A 25,413-nucleotide genomic window follows, 5' to 3' on the forward strand; every position below is an offset into this window, starting at 1 on the left:
TAAAGTATTGAGGAATTGGTGGTAGTTAAGGTAAAGGGTAAAGGTTTTCCCTTGATATTAAGTCCATTATAAATGGATAATATAGCCTTGAGTCTACACTGCCATATAATCCAGTTAAAATAGATAATTTGTATTTTATAGGCAGTGTGGAAGAGGCCTAAGTGAGGCCTAACTCTGCCTGTCCTCTGGGCTGAGTGGGTTGCTAGGAGACCAAGTGGGCAGAGCTTAGCCTTCTAACTGGCAGCAACTGGATAAAGACAATTATTCCTCTCCTTCTAATTAGGACTTTATTTTTCTTTTCTTTTTGTTGTATGAACGTAGAGGCATGGATGAGGGGTTGTGCTGCCAAGTTTAGTGTTTCTGGGATGTGCAGTTTTGTTGTTGTGTCCCAGGCCGAAATTTCATTACCCTTTTATACATATAAATAATAACAGATAATTATAATGACATATATATTAGGACTTTCTTTTTCTTTCCTTTTTTGTTGTATGAACGTAGAGACATGGATGAGGGGTTGTTCTGCCAAGTTTAGTGTTTCTGGGATGTGTAGTTTTGTTGTTTTGTCCTAGGCCGAAATTTCATTACCCTTTTATATATATAAATAATAACAGATAATTATAATGACATATATATTAGGACTTTCTTTTTCTTTTCTTTTTGTTGTATGAACGTAGAGGCATGGATGAGGGGTTGTGCTGCCAAGTTTAGTGTTTCTGGGATGTGTAGTTTTGTTGTTGTGTCCTAGGCCGAAATTTCATTACCCTTTTATATATATAAATAATAACAGATAATTATAATGACATATATATTAGGACTTTCTTTTTCTTTTCTTTTTGTTGTATGAACGTAGAGGCATGGATGAGGGGTTGTGCTGCCAAGTTTAGTGTTTCTGGGATGTGTAGTTTTGTTGTTTTGTCCTAGGCCGAAATTTCATTACCCTTTTATATATATAGATTGTTATTTAAGCTATATATACTGTGGAATTATGGTGGTTTTTTTTGTCCCGAAGTGACACACCACCCAAGTCATGCTGGGGTTGTTTTTTTTGGTGGATTTTGACACACCAAGCGCAAAAGCTTGCCCATCACTGACCTAGTATGTCAGGAGAGAGTGCTGCTTCTGGAAAGAACATGGCCAGGCAGCCCGGAAAATTCACAGCCAATCAATGATTCTAAGCCTTCAAAGGGAAAACTCTTCCCGGCGCTTGCTGGGAAGACAGAAGAAAGAAAGAAAGAACGAAGGAAAGAAAGAGAAGAGAAGGAGGAGGAGTAAAAGCAGGAGGAGGAGGAGGAATTGATTTACAAGCCATTTGTCTGAGTGAGCTTCGCCAGACCAGATCCCAGCCTCCGGAGGTGAAGATGCATTGAAAAGAAGTTCCAAACATCCAGATTTCGGAGACTCCGAGCATCACATCAACTTGATATTGTTTCATTTTCCTTTCCATTGTTTTAAAACTTTGCACCTTTTCCTTCCAGTCCTTTTCTTTCTTCTCTGATCCGCATCTCTTTCGGAAAAGCCGAAAATTTAACTTTTTTTTTTTTTGGTGGATTTTTCCCATCGTCAGTTTTGTTGGATTATACATTTCTTTGGGGAGGAACTGAAAGGGCTTCCATCCTGAACTCGGCTGATCTTTGTTCTTTCCTCGGAGATCTTGGAAACCCGGGAGCTTGTGGATGGTTGGAAACATTTTGGGATGGTCTTCGTTACATGGGATTAATCCTCCCGTCTGTTTCATGGTAAGTCGCCAGATTTCATTCCATTTCGGAGAAGCCGTCCTGACAAAAGGCTTGAGTCCTAAACATGCACAAAGAAAGAGGAGGAAAGACAAATAACTATTATTATCTATTATTATTATTATTATTATTATTATTATTATTATTGACACAACGACGTTGTATGACACAGCAAACAAGATAGATATGCTGGATTTCGTTTCACAAAATCACAAGTCGAACACTTCCCAAGTGTCTAGGACTGTGTGATGTATTATTATTATTATTATTATTATTATTATTATTATTATTATTATTATATGATAGACATGCTGGATTTCGTTTCACAAAATCACAAGTCGAACACTTCCCAAGTGTCTAGGACTGTGTGATGTATTATTATTATTATTATTATTATTATTATTATTATTATTATTATTATGACACAGCAAACAAGATAGATATGCTGGATTTCGTTTCACAAAACCACAAGTCGAACACTTCCCAAGTGTCTAGGACTGTGTCATGTATTATTATTATTATTATTATTATTATTATTATTATTATTATTATTATTATTTTATGATAGACATGCTGGATTTCGTATCACAAAATCACAAGTCGAACACTTCCCAAGTGTCTGGGACTGTGTGATTTATTATTATTATTATTATTATTATTATTATTATTATTATTATTATTATTATTATTATCATGACACAGCAAACAAGATAGATATGCTGGATTTCGTTTCACAAAACCACAAGTCAAACTCTTCCCAAGCGTCTAGGACTGTGTGATGTATTTTCGGATGATGCGTGCAGATCCCAGTCGGGTGGCCTTTTGCAGTTGGCAGATCGTGATTTTGTCAATGCCTATTGTTTCCAAATGCCGGCTGAGATCTTTTGGCATGGCACCCAGTGTGCCCATCACCACCGGGACCACCTGCACTGGTTTCTGCCAGAGTCTTTGCAGTTCAGTCTTGAGGTCCTGAGAGCGGCTGAGTTTTTCCTGTTGTTTTTCGTCAATGCGACTGTCACCTGGGATGGCGACATCAATGATCCAAACCTTTTTCTTTTCCACAACTGTGATGTCTGGTGTGTTGTGTTCCAGAACTTTGTCAGTCTGGATTATTATTATTATTATTATTATTATTATTATTATTATTATTATTATTATCACAAGTCAAACACTTCCCAAGTGTCTAGGACTATCAGATAGAAAGCATCTGTAGGTCCTCAAGCACAGCATTATTATTATTATTATTATTATTATTATTATTATTATTATTATTTGCCTCTGCGTCTGTCTCTGTCTCGGTTCTATGTGTATATGAGCATTGAATGTTTGCCCTATATGTATATAATGTGATCCGCCCTGAGTCCCCTTCGGGGTGAGAAAGAAGGGCGGAATATAAATACAGTAAATAAATAAATAAAATAAATTATTATTATTATTATTATAATATCATATCTATGTGGATAGAAAGCATCTATACGTCCTCCAGCACAGCATTATTATTATTATTATTATTTTATTATGACACAGCAAACAAGATAGATATGCTGGATTTCGTATCACAAAATCACAAGTCAAACACTTCCCAAGTGTCTAGGACTGTGTGATGTATTATTATTATTATTATTATTATTATTGTTGTTGTTATTATTGTATGACACAGCAAACAAGATAGATATACTGGATTTCGTTTCACAAAATCACAAGTTGAACCATTCCCAAGTGTCTAGGACTGTGTGATGCATTATTATTATTATTATTATTATTATTATTATTATTATTATTATTATTATTATTATTATTATATTGTATGATCCAGATATAACAAAATCACAAGTCAAACACTTCCCAAGTGTCTAGGACTGTGTGATGTATTATTATTATTATTATTATTATTATTATTATTATTATTATTATTATTATTATTATATTATATGATCCAGATATGCTGGATTTCGTATCACAAAATCACAAGTTGAACCATTCCCAAGTGTCTAGGACTGTGTGATGCATTATTATTATTATTATTATTATTATTATTATTATTATTATTATTATATTGTATGATCCAGATATAACAAAATCACAAGTCAAACACTTCCCAAGTGTCTAGGACTGTGTGATGTATTATTATTATTATTATTATTATTATTATTATTATTATTATTATTATTATTATATTATATGATCCAGATATGCTGGATTTCGTATCACAAAATCACAAGTTGAACCCTTCCCAAGTGTCTAGGACTGTGTGATGTATTATTATTATTATTATTATTATTATTATTATTATTATTATTATTATTATTATTATTATTATTGACACAAAGAGTATGACGCAGCAAATGAGATCATAGAATCATAGAATCATAGAATAGTAGAGTTGGAAGAGACCTCAAGGGCCATCTAGTCCAACCCCCCGCTAAGAAGCAGGAAATCGCATTCAAAGCACCCCCGACAGATGGCCATCCAGCCTCTGCTTAAAAGCCTCCAAAGAAGGAGCCTCCACCACGGCCCCGGGGAGAGAGTTCCACTGCCGAACAGCCCTTCTCACCGTGAGGAAGTTCTCCCTGATGTTCAGGTGGAATCTCCTTCCTTTCCTGTAGTTTGAAGCCATTGTTCCCTTGCGTCCTAGTCTGCAGGGCAGCAGAAAACAAGCTCCCTCCCTCCTCCCTAGGACTTCCTTTCACGTATTTGTACATGGCTCTCATGTCTCCTCTCAGCCTTCTCTTCTGCAGGCTAAACATGCCCAGCTCTTTAAGCCTCTCCTCATAGGGCTTGTTCTCCAGACCCTCCTCTGGACGCTTTCCAGCTTGTCAGCATCTCCCTTCATCTGTGGTGCCCAAAACTGGACACAGTGTGATTCCAGGTGTGGTCTGACCAAGGCAGAATAGAAAGAGGGGGAGCAGGACTTCCCTGGATCTAGACGCTATTCCCCTATTGATGCAGGACAGAATCCCGTTGGCTTTTTTAGCTGCTGCATCACATTGTTGGCTCATGTTTAACTTGTTGTCCACGAGGACTCCAAGATCTTTTTCGCACACACTGCTGTCAAGCCAGGCATCGTCCCCCATTCTGTATCTTTGATTTCCATTTTTTCTGCCGAAGTGAAGTCTCTTGCATTTGTCCCTGTTGAACTTCATTTTGTTAGTTTCGGCCAATCATCTCTCTAGTCTGTCAAGATCGTTTTGAATTCTGCTCCTGTCTTCTGGAGTGTTAGCTATCCCTCCGAGTTTGGTGTCATCTGCAAACTTGATGATCGTGCCTTCTAACCCTTCGTCTAAGTCGTTCATAAAGATGTTGAACAGAACCGGGCCCAGGACGGAGCCCTGCTTGTGGCACTCCACTTGTCACTTCTTTCCATGATGAAGACGACGCATTGGTGAGAATCACCCTTTGGGTTCGTTCGCTTAGCCAATTACAGATCCACCTAACCGTAGTTTTGTCTAGCCCACATTTTACTAGTTTGTTTGCCAGAAGGTCGTGGGGGACTTTGTCGAAGGCCTTACTGAAATCTAGATATGCTACATCCACGGCATTCCCTGTATCGACCCAACTCGTAACTCTATCGAAAAAAGAGATCAGATTAGTCTGGCATGACTTGTTTTTGGTAAATCCGTGTTGACTATTAGCAATGACCGCATTTGTTTCTAAGTGTTTGCAGACCACTTCCTTAATGATCTTTTCCAGAATCTTGCCTGGTATTGATGTGAGGCTGACCGGACGGTAATTGTTTGGGTCGTTCTTTTTTCCCTTCTTGAAGATAGGGACCACATTCGCCCTCCTCCAATCTGCTGGGACTTCTCCCGTTCTCCAAGAACTCTCGAAGATAATTGCCAGTGGTTCTGAAATAACTTCCGCTAGTTCCTTCAGTACTCTTGGATGTAGCTGATCTGGCCCTGGCGACTTGAATTCGTTTAGAGTGGCCAGGTGTTCCTGGACAACTTGTTTCCCTATTTGGGGTTGGATTTCCCCCAATCCTTCGTCCATTCCATGTTGCTGAGGTTGAAGATGGCTTTCTTTTTGTGAGAAGACCGAGGCAAAGAAGGCATTAAGCAGTTCTGCCTTTTCCCTATCCCCTGTCACCATCACCCCATCTACTCCTTGCAGTGGCCCTATCGCCTCCTTTTTCTTCCTTTTTCTACCAACATAAGCAAAAAAACCTTTTTTGTTGTTTTTTATGTCCCTGGCAAGCCTGAGCTCATTTTGCGCTTTAGCCTTGCGAACCTTTTCCCTACAGGAGTTGGCTATACGTTTGAATTCTTCTTTGGTGATTTCTCCCCTTTTCCACTTCTTGTGCATGTCACTTTTGAGCTTTAGCTCAGTTAGAAGTTCTTTGGACATCCATTCTGGCTTCTTTGCACTTGTCTTATTTTTCTTCTTTGTTGGCACTGTTTGCATTTGCGCCTTGAGTATTTCACTTTTGAAAAACTCCCATCCATCCTTAACTCCCTTGTTTTTTAATATCGGCGTCCATGGAATGCCGCTCAGTAATTCCTTCATTTTTTGGAAGTCAGCTCTCTTAAAGTCCAGAATGCGTGTTTGACTTGTCTTAGTTTCAGCATTCCTTTGTATTGCAAACTGCAGGAGCACATGGTCACTTGCCCCTAAGGATCCAACCACTTCAACTGTATTGATCAGGTCTTCCACATTTGTTAAGATTAGATCAAGAGTTGCTGATCCCCTTGTTGCCTCTTCTACCTTCTGGACCATAAAATTATCTGCAAGGCAAGTGAGGAATTTGTTGGACTTTGTACTCTTGGCTGAGTTTGTTTTCCAGCAGATATCGGGATAATTGAAATCGCCCATGACTACTATATCTCTTCTTTGTGCCTGTTTGGTCAGCTGTTGACAGAAGGCTTCATCAAGTCCTTCATCCTGACTCGGAGGTCTGTAGTAGACACCCACGACAAGATCTTTTTGAGTCCCGGTTCCCTTGATTCTTATCCAGATGCTTTCAAGCTGGTTTCCCGGATTACAGTCTTGCATTTCTTCTGCAACGTAACTGTTTTTGACATATAAAGCTACTCCCCCTCCTCTCCCCTTTGTTCTATTTATGTGAAAGAGGTTATAGCCCTCAATGGTTAAATTCCAGTGATGGGAGTCATCCCACCAGGTTTCAGTGATGCCTATGACATCGTATGTGTGGTGCTGTGCTAGGAGTTGGAGTTCGTCTTGCTTATTTCCCATGCTCTGAGCATTAGTGTAAAGACATGTAAGCCCCTGTGACCTCCCCTCGAACTGTTTATTTGGGATTATTGTGCTCTCTGTACTTGGTCCTTGCTGTGTTTGTGCAGCCCTCCGTTTAGCCTTACGGCGGTTCCCTGTGGTCGTGGGTAATATAGTGTTCGCCAGGCTGTTGTTCCCCTCCCCCAGTGGATTTATTATTATATTATATTATTATTATTATTATTATTATTATTATTATTATTACTATTATTATTTTATAACACAGCAAACAAGATAGATATGCTGGATTTCGTATCACAAAATCACAAGTCAAACACTTCCCAAGTGTCTAGGACTGTGTGATATTATTATTATTATTATTATTATTATTATTATTATGGCACAACAAACAAGATAGATAGGCTGGATTTCGTATCACAAAATCACAAGTCGAACACTTCCCAAGTGTCTAGGACTGTGAGATGTATTATTATTATTATTATTATTATTATTATTATTATTATTATTATTATATTATATGATCCAGATATGCTGGATTTCGTATCACAAAATCACAAGTCGAACACTTCCCAAGTGTCTAGGAGATGTGTGATGTATTATTATTATTATTATTGACACAAAGAGTATGACGCAGCAAATGAGATATTATTATTATTACTATTATTATTTTATAACACAGCAAACAAGATAGATATGCTGGATTTCGTATCACAAAATCACAAGTCGAACACTTCCCAAGTGTCTAGGACTGTGTGATGTATTATTATTATTATTATTATTATTATTATTATTATTACACAGCAAACAAGATAGATATGCTGGATTTCGTATCACAAAATCACAAGTCGAACACTTGCCAAGTGTCTAGGATTGTGTGATGTATTATTATTATTATTATTATTATTATTATTATTATTATTATTATTATCTGTGCTAGTTAATGTGATATGAAGGAGTTTGTGGCAAATATTTCAAACATATCAGAATGTACTTTCGAAAAGCTCCAGATCTGCTCTAATTTGGAAGCTAAGCAGGGCCAACCCTGGTTGGGACTTGGATGGGACACTGCAAGTTAATATATATTAATTAATATATATAATTAATATACCGGTACTCATATTATGCTATACTAATAATATAATATATTGTATATACATATAATATTGATGATAATATTATAATGTAATACAATATATTAATAATAATAAGACACTCATATTATGCTATATTAATAATTGTATATACATATATTATTGATAATATTATAATGTAATACAATATATTAATAATATAATATATTGTATATACAGTAGAGTCTCACTTATCCAACAAAACAGGCCGGCAGAAGCTTGGATAAGTGAATATCTTGGATAATAAGGAGGGATTAAGGAAAAACCTATTAAACATCAAATTAGGTTTTGATTATACAAATTAAGCTCCAAAATATCATGTTATACAACAAATTTGACAGAAAAAGTAGTTCAATATGCCGTAATGCTATGTAGTAATTACTGTATTTACAAATTTAGCACCAAAATATCACGATATATTGAAAACATTGACTACAAAAATGCGTTGGATAATCCAGAACATTGGATAAGCTAATATTGGATAAGTGAGATTCTACTGTACCAATAAAATTACATTAATTGAGGCATCAGTAGGTTGAATGTTTTTGAATATTTACATAAATCTCAAATTTAAGATAAGACTGTCATCTTCTTCAATGTAAATGTGCTTATGTATCCTTTTAATAATAATAGAGTAAAATAATACATGTAATAATAATAATAATAATAATAATAATAATAATAATAATAAAAGGCAGGATATTATAAACACAGCTACAACAATTTTCAATACATCGTGATATTTTGGCGCTAAATTCGTAAATACAGTAATTACTACATAGCATTACTGCGTATTGAACTACTTTTTCTGCCAAATTTGTTGTCTAACATGACGTTTTGGTGCTTAATTTGTAAAATCATAACCTAATAATGTTTAATAGGCTTCTCCTTAATCGCTCCTTATTATCCAACATATTCGCTTATCCAACGTTCTGCCGGCCCGTTTACATTGGATAAGTGAGACCCTACTGTATAATTATAATAATACAATATTGTAATATAATGATGATATCATAATATAACATTGATAATATAATAATAATATAAGAATAATTATAATAATACAATATTGTAATATAATGATGATATCATAATATAACTGATAATATAATAATAATATAAGTATAATTATAATAATACAATATTGTAATATAATGATGATATCATAATAAAACTGATAATATAATAATAATATAAATATAATTATAATAATACAATATTGTAATATAATGATATCATAATATAACTGATAATATAATAATAATATAAATATAATTATAATAATACAATATTGTAATATAATGATAATATCATAATATAACACTGATAATATAATAATAATATAAGTATAATTATAATAATACAATATTGTAATATAATGATGATATCATAACTGATAATTTAATAATAATATAAGTATAATTATAATAATACAATATTGTAATATAATGATGATATCATAATATAACTGATAATATAATAATAATATAAATATAATTATAATAATACAATATTGCAATATAATGATGATATCATAATATAACACTGATAATATAATAATAATATAAGTATAATTATAATAATACAATATTGTAATATAATGATGATATCATAATATAACACTGATAATATAATAATAATATAAGTATAATTATAATAATACAATATTGTAATATAATGATGATATCATAATATAACACTGATAATATAATAATAATATAAGTATAATTATAATAATACAATATTGTAATATAATGATGATATCATAATATAACACTGATAATATAATAATAATATGGTATAATGCAATATTATAACAATGATAATCATATAATAATGATGATGATGATATAATGTAATAATCTCTCCACAAATCCTTAAAATGATAAAGAAAGACCTGTCGCTCATGAGTTTCCTTTTGTGTCATGCTTTTCCAACCCTTCCCTGGTTCGAAAGCTCTGGCGCAATCCGTTTATGGGATTGTTTTCGCTTGGGGTTTGGCCACAATTGCGAATCTCAAACCCGCAGCCCTGGTTTGGTTTAGGAAGCTTAAACAGAGTCAGGTTTGTTTATATGGGAAACTCCCGGGAGCCGGTCTGGGAAGGAATCCCCAAAATCTGAGCCTTTGGGGTCATTTGCTTACTAGGTTGCCAAATAGAAAGTCATGAGTTCCCTTTCCAACCTCTTCAAATAGGGTCAATATAGGATCTATATTGACTCTTTGGTGAATACACTTCAATATATTGATCTATATTGACCCTTTGGCTAATATATTTCAATGCATTGACCTAGATATAATATAATAATAATAACAATAATAACAATAATAATAATAATAACATCAGTACAAGAAAACCGCACTACAAACTAGAGCAGAATCAGTACAAGAAAACCGCACTACAAACTAGAGCTGACAGCTGGCACAACAAAACATTGCATGGAAAGTTCCTTGACAAAATTGGAGGAAAAGCTGAGAAGGAGAAGACCTGGCTCTGGCTCACGAATGGGACCCTGAAGAAGGAGACAGAAGGCCTGATCCTTGCAGCCCAGGAGGAAGACATCAGGACAAAGGCAATTAATAATAATAATAATAATAATAATAATAATAATAATAATAATAATCGAAGACCTGGCTCTGGCTCACGAATGGGACCCTGAAGAAGGAGACGGAAGGCCTGATCCTTGCAGCCCAGGAGCAAGACATCAGGACAAAGGCAATTAATAATAATAATAATAATAATAATAATAGAAGACCTGGCTCTGGCTCACGAATGGGACCCTGAAGAAGGAGACAGAAGGCCTGATCCTTGCAGCCCAGGAGCAAGCCATCAGAACAAAGGCAATTAATAATAATAATAATAATAATAATAATAGAAGACCTGGCTCTGGCTCACGAATGGGACCCTGAAGAAGGAGACAGAAGGCCTGATCCTTGCAGCCCAGGAGCAAGACATCAGAACAAAGGCAATTAATAATAATAATAATAATAATAATAATAATAGAAGACCTGGCTCTGGCTCACGAATGGGACCCTGAAGAAGGAGACAGAAGGCCTGATCCTTGCAGCCCAGGAGCAAGACATCAGAACAAAGGCAATTAATAATAATAATAATAATAATAATAATAATAATAATAATAGAAGACCTGGCTCTGGCTCACGAATGGGACCCTGAAGAAGGAGACAGAAGGCCTGATCCTTGCAGCCCAGGAGCAAGCCATCAGAACAAAGGCAATTAATAATAATAATAATAATAATAATAATAATAATAATAGAAGACCTGGCTCTGGCTCACGAATGGGACCCTGAAGAAGGAGACAGAAGGCCTGATCCTTGCAGCCCAGGAGCAAGACATCAGGACAAAGGCAATTAATAATAATAATAATAATAATAATAATAATAATAATAATAATAATAATAGAAGACCTGGCTCTGGCTCACAAATGGGACCCTGAAGAAGGAGACAGAAGGCCTGATCCTTGCAGCCCAGGAGCAAGACATCAGGACAAAGGCAATTAATAATAATAATAATAATAATAATAATAATAATAATAATAGAAGACCTGGCTCTGGCTCACGAATGGGACCCTGAAGAAGGAGACAGAAGGCCTGATCCTTGCAGCCCAGGAGCAAGCCATCAGAACAAAGGCAATTAATAATAATAATAATAATAATAATAATAATAATAATAGAAGACCTGGCTCTGGCTCACGAATGGGACCCTGAAGAAGGAGACAGAAGGCCTGATCCTTGCAGCCCAGGAGCAAGACATCAGGACAAAGGCAATTAATAATAATAATAATAATAATAATAATAATAATAATAATAATAATAATAGAAGACCTGGCTCTGGCTCACAAATGGGACCCTGAAGAAGGAGACAGAAGGCCTGATCCTTGCAGCCCAGGAGCAAGACATCAGGACAAAGGCAATTCAGGCCAAGATCAAAAAATTAGCTGATGACCCAAAAGGCAGACTGTGCAAGGAAAACGACGAAACCATTGATCAGATCCTCAGCTGCTGTAAGAAAATCGCACAGACAGACTACAAACAGAGGCACAACTATGTGGCCCAAATGATTCACTGGAACTTATGCCTCAAGTCCCACCTCCCAGCAGCAAAGAACTGGTGGGATCACAAACCTGCAAAAGTCTTGGAAAATGAGCACGCAAAGATACTGTGGGACATCCGAATCCAGACTGACAAAATTCTGGAACACAACACACCAGACATCACAGTTGTGGAAAAGAGAAAGGTTTGGATCATTGATGTCGCCATCCCAGGTGACAGTCGCATTGACGAAAAACAACAGGAAAAACTCAGCCGCTCTCAGGACCTCAAGATGGAACTGCAAAGACTCTGGCAGAAACCAGTGCAGGTGGTCCTGGTGGTGATGGGCACATTGGGTGCCGTGCCAAAAGATCTCAGCTGGCATTTGGAAACAATAGACATTGACAAAATCACGATCTGCCAACTTCAAAAGGCCACCCTGCTGGGATCTGCACGCATCATCCGATAATACATCACACAGTCCTAGACACTTGGGAAGTGTTCTACTTGGGATTTTGTGATACGAAATCCAGCATATCTATCTTGTTTGCTGTGTCATACAATAAAATAATAATAATAATAATAATAATAATAATAATAATAATAATAATAATACACAAATCTCGGCTATCAAACATCTAAGAAATCTCTCAAAATTTCGCATCTGATGTACATGGATGACCTGAAGTTGTATGTGAAAACGGAAACAGAAATCCAGTCTCTGACTAACACTGTCCGAATTTTTAGCACTGATCTCAGCATGGAGTTTGGCTTGGACAAATGTTCAACAGTGGCATTGAAGAAGGGAAAAATCATTGAAAGCGAGGGCATAAATATGCCCAATGGCCAAACAATAAAGTGTCACCAGCCAGAGGCGTATAAATATCTGGGCATATTACAGCTGGACAACATCAAGCATGAACATGTGAAAACTGTGGTCAGTAAAGAATACACACAAAGGGTCAGAAAAATCCTCAAAAGCAAGCTCAATGGAGGCAACACCATCAAGGCCATAAACACCTGGGCCATACCTGTCATAGGATATACTGCTGGCATTATAAATTGGACACAGGCGGAAATGGACAATTTGGACAGAAAAACCAGAAAACTCATGACCATTCATCACTCACTGCACCCTCGCAGTGATGTTGACCGGCTATATCTGCCTAGAAGATCAGGGGGCAGAGGACTCTTACAAGTAAAACAAGCAGTCAAAGAAGAAGAACATGCCCTGGCAGAAGATGTCAAGCAAAGTGAAGAACCCGTTTTGATTGAAGTTAAAAATCAGAAACTCCTCAAAGCACAGCAGACAAAAAACCAGTACAAGAAAACCGCACTACAAACTAGAGCTGACAGCTGGCACAACAAAACATTGCATGGAAAGTTCCTTGACAAAATTATTACCCTAACTCATGACCATTCATCATTCACTGCACCCTCGCAGTGATGTTGACCGGCTATATCTGCCTAGACGATCAGGGGGCAGAGGACTCTTACAAGTAAAACAAGCAGTCAAAGAAGGAGAACATGCCCTGGCAGAAGATGTCAAGCAAAGTGAAGAACCCGTTTTGATTGAAGTTAAAAATCAGAAACTCCTCAGCAGACAAGGAATCAGTACAAGAAAACCGCACTACAAACTAGAGCTGACAGCTGGCACAACAAAACATTGCATGGAAAGTTCCTTCACAAAATCGAAGGAAAATCTATCCCTATCTCTATTATCAATCTATCTGCCTGCATATCTATCTGCATACCTATCTATCTATCTATCTATCTATCTATCTATCTATCTATCTATCTACATATCTATCTATTTAACCCTGCATACCAAGCTATCTATCTGCATATCTATCTATCTATCTATCTATCTATCTATCTATCTATCTATCTATCTATCTATCTACATATCTATCTATTTATCTATCTATCTGCATACCAAGCTATCTATCTGCATATCTATCTATCTATCTATCTATCTATCTATCTATCTATCTATCTATCTATCTATCTATCTATCTATCTACATATCTATCTATTTAACCAACTGCATACCAAGCTATCTATCTGCATATCTATCTATCTATCTATCTATCTATCTACATATCTATCTATTTATCTATCTATATGCATACCAAGTTAGCTATCTGCATATCTATCAATCTATCTGTCTGCATATTTATCTGCCTGTTTATCTATGTATTATTATTATTAATAATAATAATAATACATAGATAAACAGGCAGATAAATATGCAGACAGATAGATTGATAGATATGCAGATAGCTAACTTGGTATGCATATAGATAGATAAATAGATCAGTGCTAAAAATTATTATTATTAATAATAATAATAATAATAATAATAATAATAATAATTTTATTTTTATTCCCTGCCACCATCTTCCCGAAGAGACTCCGGGTGGCTTACATATGGGACAGAAACTCCATTAGACATAAAAATAAACCATCCATTAAAACAAAACCACCACTAAAATAAAATAAAAGCATCGCAAAACACAACAATCCATAGGTTAGGTAAAGGTTTTGCCCTGACGTTAAGTCCAACTCTGGGGGTTGGTGCTCATCTCCATTTCTAAGCCAAAGAGCCGGCGTTGTCCATAGACACCTCCAAGGACATGTGGCCACGGGCATGACTGCGTGGAAAGCCATTACTTTCTAGCTGGAGCAGTACCTATTGATCTACTCACATCTGCAAGATCTACTCACATTTGCATGTTACAAAGTTATGTTATGAAGTTAGTAATGAAGTAGCAACAAAAATAATTTTATGGTTGGGGGTCAACACAACATGCGGTATTAATGGGTTACGGCATGAGGAAAGTTGAGAACCATTGTGTACCATCACATGGATAACTTAAAGCACTATATGTCTATTTAAAGCTATTTAAAGCAGTACGAAATACATCTATAGAACAAATCCTGTCCAACAGCGACACCTGCTGTGCAGCTCTCATCCAGGCCTGGGCTCCAACTCCCACAATTCCTAACAGCCGGTATAATCATCATCATCATCATCATCATCATCATCATCATCATCATCATCATAAACAGCTGTGCTGGGGGGCATAGTAGTTCTTAGAGGGGGCTTTTATCCCCATAGATATGAAATATTATTATTATTATACTAACAACAATAATAGCTGCTCTGGAGGATGTAACAATTCCTAGAGAGGCTTTCTATTCCCATCGCTATATAATAATAATAATAATAATAATAATAATAATAATGCTGTGCTGAAGGACCTATAGATGCCTTCTATCCCCATTGATATGATATAATAATAATAATAATAATAATAATAATAATAATAATAATAATAATAATAATAATAATAATAAAGATTGAACTGCAAAGACTCTGGCAGAAACTAGTGCAGGTGGTCCCGGTGGTGATGGGCGCACTGGGTGCCGTGCCAAAAGATCTCAGCCGGCATTTGGAAACAATAGACATTGACAAAATTACGATCTGCCAACTGCAAAAGGCCACCCTGCTGGGATCTGGAGCATCATCCGAAAATACATCACACAGTCCTAGACACTTGGGAAGTGTTTGACTTGGGATTTTGTGATACAAAATCCAGCATATCTACCTTGTTTGCTGGGTCATAATAAAATAATAATAATAATAATAATAACAAATCACACAGTTCTAGACACTTGGGAAGTGTTCGACTTGTGATTTTGTGAAACGAAATCCAGCATATCTATCTTGTTTGCTGTGTCATAATAAAATAAAATAAAATAATAACAATAATAATAATAATAATACATCACACAGTCCTAGACACTTGGGAAGTGTTCGACTTGTGATTTTGTGATACAAAATCCAGCATATCTATCTTGTTTGCTGGGTCATAACAAAATAATAATAATAATAATTTTATTTATTTATTTACATTATTTATATTCCGCCCTTCTTTCTCACCCCGTAGGAGACTCAGGGCGGATCACATTATATACATATAGGGCAAACATTCAATGCTCATATACACATAGAACCGAGACAGAGACAGACACAGAGGCAAATAATAATAATAATAATAACAACAATGCTGTGCTGGAGGACGTATAGATGCTTTCTATCCACATAGATATAATAATAATACAGTAGAGTCTCACTTATCCAACACTCACTTATCCAACGTTCTGGATTATCCAACGCATTTTTATAGTCAATGTTTTCAATATATCATGATATTTTGGTACTAAATTCATAAATACAGTAATTACTACATAGCATTACTGCGTATTGAACTACTTTTTCTGCCAAATTTGTTGTCTAACATGATGTTTTGGTGCTTCATTTGTAAAATCATAACCTAACTTGATGTTTAATAGGCTTTTCCTTAATGCCTCCTTATTATCCAACATATTCGCTTATCCAACATTCTGCCGGCCCGTTTATGTTGGATAAGTGAGACTCTACTGTAATAATAATAATAATAATAATAATAATAATAATAATAATAATGTATTTTATTTATTTATTTATTTACAGTATTTATATTCCGCCCTTTTTTCTCACCCCGAAGGGGACTCACATTATATGTATATAGGGCAAACATTCAATGCCCATATACACATAGAACCGAGATAGAGACAGACGCAGAGGAAATTAATAATAATAATAATAATAATAATAATAATAATAATAATAATAATAAATTTATGTATTTATTTACAGTATTTATATTCCGCCCTTCTTTCTCACCCCAAAGAGGACTCGGGGCGGATCACATTATATACATATAAAGCAAACATTCAATGCCCATATACACATAGAACCAAGACAGAGACAGACACAGAGGCAATTAATAATAATAATAATAATAATAACCCTACAACGGTTATGAATTGGGGAGTTGGAGTCCAAAACACCTGGAGGGAGGGCCGAAGTTGGCCCAGGCCTGCTCTATTTGTATGCTTTGCATGTCGGAACGAGAAACCCCGGAGACTATAAATCCCAGTGTTTCCCCACCCTTTCTTTTCCTCCCCAGTTGTAGGTCTTGGCCGGAGCGGGGCACGATGCGGGGCGTCCTGGTGGGGTCCCTCCTCCTCTCGGCGGCCCTGGTCCTGGCGGCGCCTCCTCCGCCCATCAACAAGCTGGCCCTCTTCCCGGACAAGAGCGCCTGGTGCGAGGCCAAGAACATCACCCAGATCGTGGGGCACAGCGGCTGCGAGGCCAAGTCCATCCAGAACAGGTGAGCTGCCCTGCAGAACACAGGCCTGGCGGTAGGAGGCCTCTCCGGGGAAATAGGTGTCCTCCAGTACAGCTCTATGGGGGGAGAAAGCCTCTCGAGGAATTGCTACGTCTTTCAGTACAGCATCATATCTATGAGGACTGAAATCTTCTTTAAGAAGCACTAGTTCCTCCAGGATAGCTATTATTATTATCATTATCATCATCAATGGGGATAGAAAGCTTCTCTGGGAATCCCTAGGTCCTCCAGCACAGCTCTACGGGGGGAGAAAGCCTCTCTAGGAATTGCTACGTCTTCCAGCACAGCATTATCATCATCATATCTATGAGGACTGAAATCTTCTTTAAGAAGCACTAGTTCCTCCAGGATAGCTATTATTATTATCATTATCATCATCAATAGGGATAGAAAGCTTCTCTTGGAATTCTTAGGTCCTCCAGCACAGCTCTACGGGGGGAGAAAGCCTCTCTAGGAATTGCTACGTCTTTCAGTACATTATCATCACCATCATATCTATGAGGACTGAAATCTTCTTTAAGAAGCACTAGTTCCTCCAGGATAGCTATTATTATTATCATTATCATCATCAATAGGGATAGAAAGCTTCTCTTGGAATTCCTAGGTCCTCCAGTACAGCTCTACGGAGGGGAGAAAGCCTCTCTAGGAATTGCTACGTCTTTCAGTACATTATCATCACCATCATATCTATGAGGACTGAAATCTTCTTTAAGAAGCACTAGTTCCTCCAGGATAGCTATTATTATTATCATTATCATCATCAATAGGGATAGAAAGCTTCTTTTGGAATTCCTAGGTCCTCCAGTACAGCTCTATGGGGAGAGAAAGCCTCTCTAGGAATTGCTACGTCCTCCAGCACAGCATCATCATAACCATATCTATGCGGACTGAAATCTTCTTTAAGAAGCACTAGTTCCTCCAGGATAGCTATTCTTATTATCATTATCATCATCAATGGGGATAGAAAGCTTCTCTGGGAACCCCTAGGTCCTCCAGCACAGCTCTACGGGGGGAGAAAGCCTCTCTAGGAATTGCTACGTCTTTCAGTACATTATCATCACCATCATATCTATGAGGACTGAAATCTTCTTTAAGAAGCACTAGTTCCTCCAGGATAGCTATTATTATTATCATTATCATCATCAATGGGGATAGAAAGCTTCTCTTGGAATTCCTAGGTCCTCCAGTACAGCTCTATGGGGAGAGAAAGCCTCTCTAGGAATTGCTACGTCTTCCAGCACAGCATCATCATTATCATCATATCTATGAGGACTGAAATCTTCTTTAAGAAGCACTATCTCCTCCAGAATAGCTATTATTATTATTATCATTATCATCATCAATAGGGATAGAAAGCTTCTCTTGGAATCCCTAGGTCCTCCAGCACAGCTCTACGGGGGGAGAAAGCCTCTCTAGGAATTGCTACGTCTTCCAGCACAGCATCATCATCATCATCATATCTATGCGGACTGAAATCTTCTTTAAGAAGCACTAGCTCCTCCAGGATAGCTATTATTATTATCATTATCATCATCAATGGGGATAGAAAGCTTCTCTGGGAATCCCTAGGTCCTCCAGCACAGCTCTACGGGGGGAGAAAGCCTCTCTAGGAATTGCTACGTCTTCCAGCACAGCATCATCATCATCATCATATCTATGCGGACTGAAATCTTCTTTAAGAAGCACTAGCTCCTCCAGGATAGCTATTCTTATTATTATCATTATCATCATCAATGGGGATAGAAAGCTTCTCTGGGAATCCCTAGGTCCTCCAGCACAGCTCTACGGGGGGAGAAAGCCTCTCTAGGAATTGCTACGTCTTTCAGTACATTATCATCACCATCATATCTATGAGGACTGAAATCTTCTTTAAGAAGCACTAGCTCCTCCAGAATAGCTATTATTATTATTATCATTATCATCATCAATAGGGATAGAAAGCTTCTCTTGGAATCCCTAGGTCCTCCAGCACAGCTCTACGGGGGGAGAAAGCCTCTCTAGGAATTGCTACGTCTTCCAGCACAGCATCATCATCATCATCATATCTATGCGGACTGAAATCTTCTTTAAGAAGCACTAGCTCCTCCAGGATAGCTATTATTAATATCATTATCATCATCAATGGGGATAGAAAGCTTCTCTGGGAATCCCTAGGTCCTCCAGCACAGCTCTACGGGGGGAGAAAGCCTCTCTAGGAATTGCTACGTCCTCCAGCACAGCATCATCATAACCATATCTATGCGGACTGAAATCTTCTTTAAGAAGCACTAGTTCCTCCAGGATAGCTATTCTTATTATCATTATCATCATCAATGGGGATAGAAAGCTTCTCTGGGAATCCCTAGGTCCTCCAGCACAGCTCTACGGGGGGAGAAAGCCTCTCTAGGAATTGCTACGTCTTCCAGCACAGCATCATCATTATCATCATATCTATGAGGACTGAAATCTTCTTTAAGAAGCACTAGCTCCTCCAGAATAGCTATTATTATTATTATCATTATCATCATCAATAGGGATAGAAAGCTTCTCTTGGAATCCCTAGGTCCTCCAGCACAGCTCTACGGGGGGAGAAAGCCTCTCTAGGAATTGCTACGTCTTCCAGCACAGCATCATCATCATCATCATATCTATGCGGACTGAAATCTTCTTTAAGAAGCACTAGCTCCTCCAGGATAGCTATTCTTATTATCATTATCATCATCAATGGGGATAGAAAGCTTCTCTGGGAATCCCTAGGTCCTCCAGCACAGCTCTACGGGGGGAGAAAGCCTCTCTAGGAATTGCTACGTCTTCCAGCACAGCATCATCATTATCATCATATCTATGAGGACTGAAATCTTCTTTAAGAAGCACTAGTTCCTCCAGGATAGCTATTATTATTATCATTATCATCATCAATGGGGATAGAAAGCTTCTCTGGGAATCCCTAGGTCCTCCAGCACAGCTCTACGGGGGGAGAAAGCCTCTCTAGGAATTGCTACGTCTTTCAGTACATTATCATCACCATCATATCTATGAGGACTGAAATCTTCTTTAAGAAGCACTAGTTCCTCCAGGATAGCTATTCTTATTATCATTATCATCATCAATGGGGATAGAAAGCTTCTCTGGGAATCCCTAGGTCCTCCAGTACAGCTCTATGGGGAGAGAAAGCCTCTCTAGGAATTGCTACGTCTTCCAGCACAGCATCATCATTATCATCATATCTATGAGGACTGAAATCTTCTTTAAGAAGCACTAGCTCCTCCAGAATAGCTATTATTATTATTATCATTATCATCATCAATAGGGATAGAAAGCTTCTCTTGGAATCCCTAGGTCCTCCAGCACAGCTCTACGGGGGGAGAAAGCCTCTCTAGGAATTGCTACATCTTTCAGTACATTATCATCACCATCATATCTATGAGGACTGAAATCTTCTTTAAGAAGCACTAGTTCCTCCAGGATAGCTATTCTTATTATCATTATCATCATCAATGGGGATAGAAAGCTTCTCTGGGAATCCCTAGGTCCTCCAGCACAGCTCTACGGGGGGAGAAAGCCTCTCTAGGAATTGCTACGTCTTTCAGTACATTATCATCACCATCATATCTATGAGGACTGAAATCTTCTTTAAGAAGCACTAGCTCCTCCAGAATAGCTATTATTATTATTATCATTATCATCATCAATGGGGATAGAAAGCTTCTCTGGGAATCCCTAGGTCCTCCAGCACAGCTCTACGGGGGGAGAAAGCCTCTCTAGGAATTGCTACGTCTTTCAGTACATTATCATCACCATCATATCTATGAGGACTGAAATCTTCTTTAAGAAGCACTAGTTCCTCCAGGATAGCTATTCTTATTATCATTATCATCATAGAAAGCTTCTCTTGGAATCCCTAGGTCCTCCAGTACAACGAAATCATCATCATCATCATATCATAACTATGGGGATAGAAGGCTTCGATAAGTCCTCCAGCACAGATTTATTATTATTTTTATTATTATTATTACTATTATACTATAGCTATGGAGATAGAAGGCATCTATAGGTCCTCCAGTACAGAATTATATTATTATTATTATTATTATTATTATTATTATTATTATTATTATTATTATTATTATTATATCATATCTATGGAAATAGAATGCCTCTCTAGGAATTGCTACGTCTTCCAGCACAGCATCATCATTATCATCATATCTATGAGGACTGAAATCTTCTTTAAGAAGCACTAGTTCCTCCAGGATAGCTATTATTATTATCATTATCATCATCAATGGGGATAGAAAGCTTCTCTGGGAATCCCTAGGTCCTCCAGCACAGCTCTACGGGGGGAGAAAGCCTCTCTAGGAATTGCTACGTCTTTCAGTACATTATCATCACCATCATATCTATGAGGACTGAAATCTTCTTTAAGAAGCACTAGTTCCTCCAGGATAGCTATTCTTATTATCATTATCATCATCAATGGGGATAGAAAGCTTCTCTGGGAATCCCTAGGTCCTCCAGTACAGCTCTATGGGGAGAGAAAGCCTCTCTAGGAATTGCTACGTCTTCCAGCACAGCATCATCATTATCATCATATCTATGAGGACTGAAATCTTCTTTAAGAAGCACTAGCTCCTCCAGGATAGCTATTATTATTATCATTATCATCATCAATGGGGATAGAAAGCTTCTCTGGGAATCCCTAGGTCCTCCAGCACAGCTCTACGGGGGGAGAAAGCCTCTCTAGGAATTGCTACGTCTTCCAGCACAGCATTATCATCATCATATCTATGAGGACTGAAATCTTCGTTAAGAAGCACTAGCTCCTCCAGAATAGCTATTCTTATTATCATTATCATCATAGAAAGCTTCTCTAGGAATCCCTAGGTCCTCCAGTACAGAATTAGATTATTATTATTATTATTATTATTATTATTATTATTATTATTATTATTGACACAACAACGTTGTATGACACAGCAAACAAGTAGATATGCTGGATTTCGTATCACAAAATCACAAGTTGAACACTTCCCAAGTGTCTAGGACTGTGTGATGTATTTTCAGATAATGCGTGCAGATCCCAGCAGGGTGGCCTTTTGCAGTTGGCAGATCGTAATTTTGTCAATGTCTATTGTTTCCAAATGCCGGCTGAGATCTTTTGGCACGGCACCCAGTGTGCCCATCACCACCGGGACCACCTGCACTGGTTTCTGCCAGAGTCTTTGCAGTTCAATCTTGAGGTCCTGAGAGCGGCTGAGTTTTTCCTGTTGTTTTTCGTCAGTGCGACTGTCACCTGGGATGGCGACATCAATGATCCAAACCTTGTTCTTTTCCACAACTGTGAGGTCTGGGGTGTTGTGTTCCAGAACTTTGTCAGTCTGGATTCGGAAGTCCCACAGTATCTTTGCGTGCTCATTTTCCAATACTTTTGCAGGTTTGTGATCCCACCAGTTCTTTGCTGCTGGGAGGTGGTACTTGAGGCATACGTTCCAGTGAATCATTTGGGCCACATAGTTGTGCCTCTGTTTGTAGTCTGTCTGTGCGATTTTCTTACAGCAGCTGAGGATATGATCCATGGTTTCGTCAATCGAAATCTGCATTTTGGGTTATCGGCTGATTTTTCGATCTTGGCCTTGATTGCATTTGTCCTGATGTCTTGCTCCTGGGCTGCAAGGATCAGGCCTTCTGTCTCCTTCTTCAGGGTCCCATTCGTGAGCCAGAGCCAGGTCTTCTGCTTGTCAGCTTTTCCTTCAATTTTGCAATGTTTTGTTGTGCCAGCTGTCAGCTCTAGTTTGTAGTGCGGTTTTCTTGTACTGGTTTTTTGTCTGCTGTGCTTTGAGGAGTTATTATTTGTGAGCCAGAGCCAGGTCTTCTTCTTGTCAGCTTTTCCTTCAATTTTGTCAACGAACTTTCCATGCAATGTTTTCTTGTGCCAGCTGTCAACTCTAGTTTGTAGTGCGGTTTTCTTATTATGATATTTTCTTATTATGATATGCCATTTCCTCCGCAGGGCCTGCCTGGGCCAATGCTTCAGCTACAGCGTGCCCAACACCTTCCCGCAGTCCACCGAGTCCCTGGTCCACTGCGACTCCTGCATGCCGGCCCAGTCCCTCTGGGAAATTGTGAGTGTTTCCTCCTTTCCAATGACTTGGGGGGCATGTTTGGGACTGTGGTTCACTGAGGCCACTTTGCAAAGGAAGGTGAAATGTAAAAGCAAGTCACCAGAATAGGGCGTCTTCCTCACCCGGCCTCTCCGTTCCATCTGCACCTTTCCCCGTTCACCTGTTTTCTTCCCTCGCAGGTGACACTGGACTGTCCGTCCAACGAGGAGATCCCGCGAGTGGACAAGCTGGTGGAGAAGATCCTCCACTGCAGCTGCCAGGCCTGCGGCAAGGAGCAGAGCCAGGACGGGGCGCTCTTCAACGTCTACCCGAACCCTGACGACAACCTGCCCGCTGAGAACCCCAATCCACACCCGTACGGCGGCCATCACCACAACAACAACAACCACCACCCTTCGGAGGAGGCCTCCAACCACCACCACCAGCGCCATCACGACGAGGAGACCACGGACTGACCCTCTGACACTCGCCCTCCGATCCCGGGGTTTTCTGGGACTTCAGATCTTTCACTGTTTTGAGAATTGCGAGACTCCTGTTTATCCCATCTTCAATTAAGTCATGGCTCTCCAATCCCTGGGATTTCTTCTCTAGGGATTCTGGGACATCTTCCACCAGTTTGAGAATTACGAGCCACCAGTTTGTTTTTGATGTATGCAACCGATTTATCCGATCTTCTCCACGGGTCGAGTGCTGACTCGCCAATCCCTAAGGATTCTGGGACTCCTCATTTGGGGATTCTGGGACTCCTAATTCGGAGATTTCGGAACTTTTTCTCTTCCGTTATTCCAAAAATTAGGAGACGCTGCAGTTTGCTTTCACTGGATCCCAACTGGGAAGGACAAGATGCATCATGATTAATAGATTAATAGAGTGCCAGACCTCCAATCCCAGGGGATTCTGGGACTTCTCATGTTGGGATGCTGGGAATTCTTATCCTCCGCCGTGTCATAGAAAATAACTTTGTCCAACTAGGAAGCCAACAACCCTTCATCCCATCTTCTCAGTGCTGAACCTCCGATCCCAAGGGATTTTCAGACTTCTTTTCTTGGGAGTTTTGGGACTTCTTTTCTCCCACCGTTTCCTAGACGTCAAACAAGGCAAACATTACGACTGCTCACCTCTATTCCTATCTTCTCAGATATATTCCAAAACGAAGCCTCGACCGGACTAGAAGGCGATGGAGTTCAAATGGGTTTTGTAGTTGCTTAAAGGAGGCCCTGGTTTTCTCTGGTTTTCTGAAATGTCAAACTTTCTTTGCGTTGAAAACACCACAAAAAAAATTGTCACTTGTTTTGTTTGTTTCCCAGATACACAAAAGCTATTAGTTTCACCTTTGTAGTTAAATAAATTAGATTTTAACCTCCGCAACAATGGTCTTTCCTTTTGGGTTTGTCAGGAAACATATATATCTATATACAGTAGAGTCTCACTTATCCAACATAAACGGGCTGGCAGAACGTTGGATAAGCGAATATGTTGGATAATAAGGAGAGATTAAGAAAAAGCCTATTAAACATCAAATTAGGTTATGATTTTACAAATGAAGCACCAAAACATCATGTTAGACAACAAATTTGGCAGAAAAAGTAGTTCAATACACAATAATGCTATGTAGTAATTACTGTATTTATGAATTTAGTACCAAAATATCATGATATATTGAAAACATTGACTACAAAAATGCGTTGGAAAATCCAGAACGTTGGATAAGTGAGTGTTGGATAAGTGAGACTCTACTGTATATAAAAGGAGAACGGCATTGCTCCACCGGGCAAAACAACAAAACTTAAGGCCCCCCAACCTAGAAAATTGACAACACAACCCCTCATCCATGTCTCTACGTTCTTACAAACAAACTACACATCCCTAACCTCCATGGGGCCAAAAAAACCCAAAAAACCGGAATGCACCCCTTTGTGACCCACCTTGATTGACACTAAACGGCCTTGCAGCTTCAAAGCCAGGCTGCCT

General features: G+C 38.3%; 1 protein-coding gene and 1 long non-coding RNA gene across 2 annotated transcripts in view; one reads left to right on the forward strand and one right to left on the reverse strand.

Moving 5' to 3' along the window:
• The window catches only part of LOC134294535 (uncharacterized), a 43,891-nt gene that overhangs the window by 3,150 nt on the left and 15,328 nt on the right, over positions 1 to 25,413 (reverse strand). The window contains exon 2 of the long non-coding RNA XR_010001399.1: positions 1,093 to 1,794. This is a non-coding gene — a long non-coding RNA (uncharacterized LOC134294535). The remainder of the gene's footprint in view (positions 1 to 1,092; positions 1,795 to 25,413) is intronic.
• nbl1 (NBL1, DAN family BMP antagonist) lies at positions 1,603 to 24,813 on the forward strand. The gene is made up of 4 exons (XM_003229711.4): positions 1,603 to 1,736; positions 17,120 to 17,323; positions 23,331 to 23,442; positions 23,622 to 24,813. The coding sequence occupies exons 1-4, from the start codon at positions 1,708 to 1,710 to the stop codon at positions 23,895 to 23,897; spliced, it is 621 nt and encodes a 206-aa protein (XP_003229759.2). The 5' UTR covers positions 1,603 to 1,707; the 3' UTR covers positions 23,898 to 24,813.

This window comes from Anolis carolinensis, unplaced genomic scaffold (genome assembly GCF_035594765.1).
Source record: "Anolis carolinensis isolate JA03-04 unplaced genomic scaffold, rAnoCar3.1.pri scaffold_15, whole genome shotgun sequence".
NCBI lineage: Eukaryota > Metazoa > Chordata > Lepidosauria > Squamata > Dactyloidae > Anolis > Anolis carolinensis.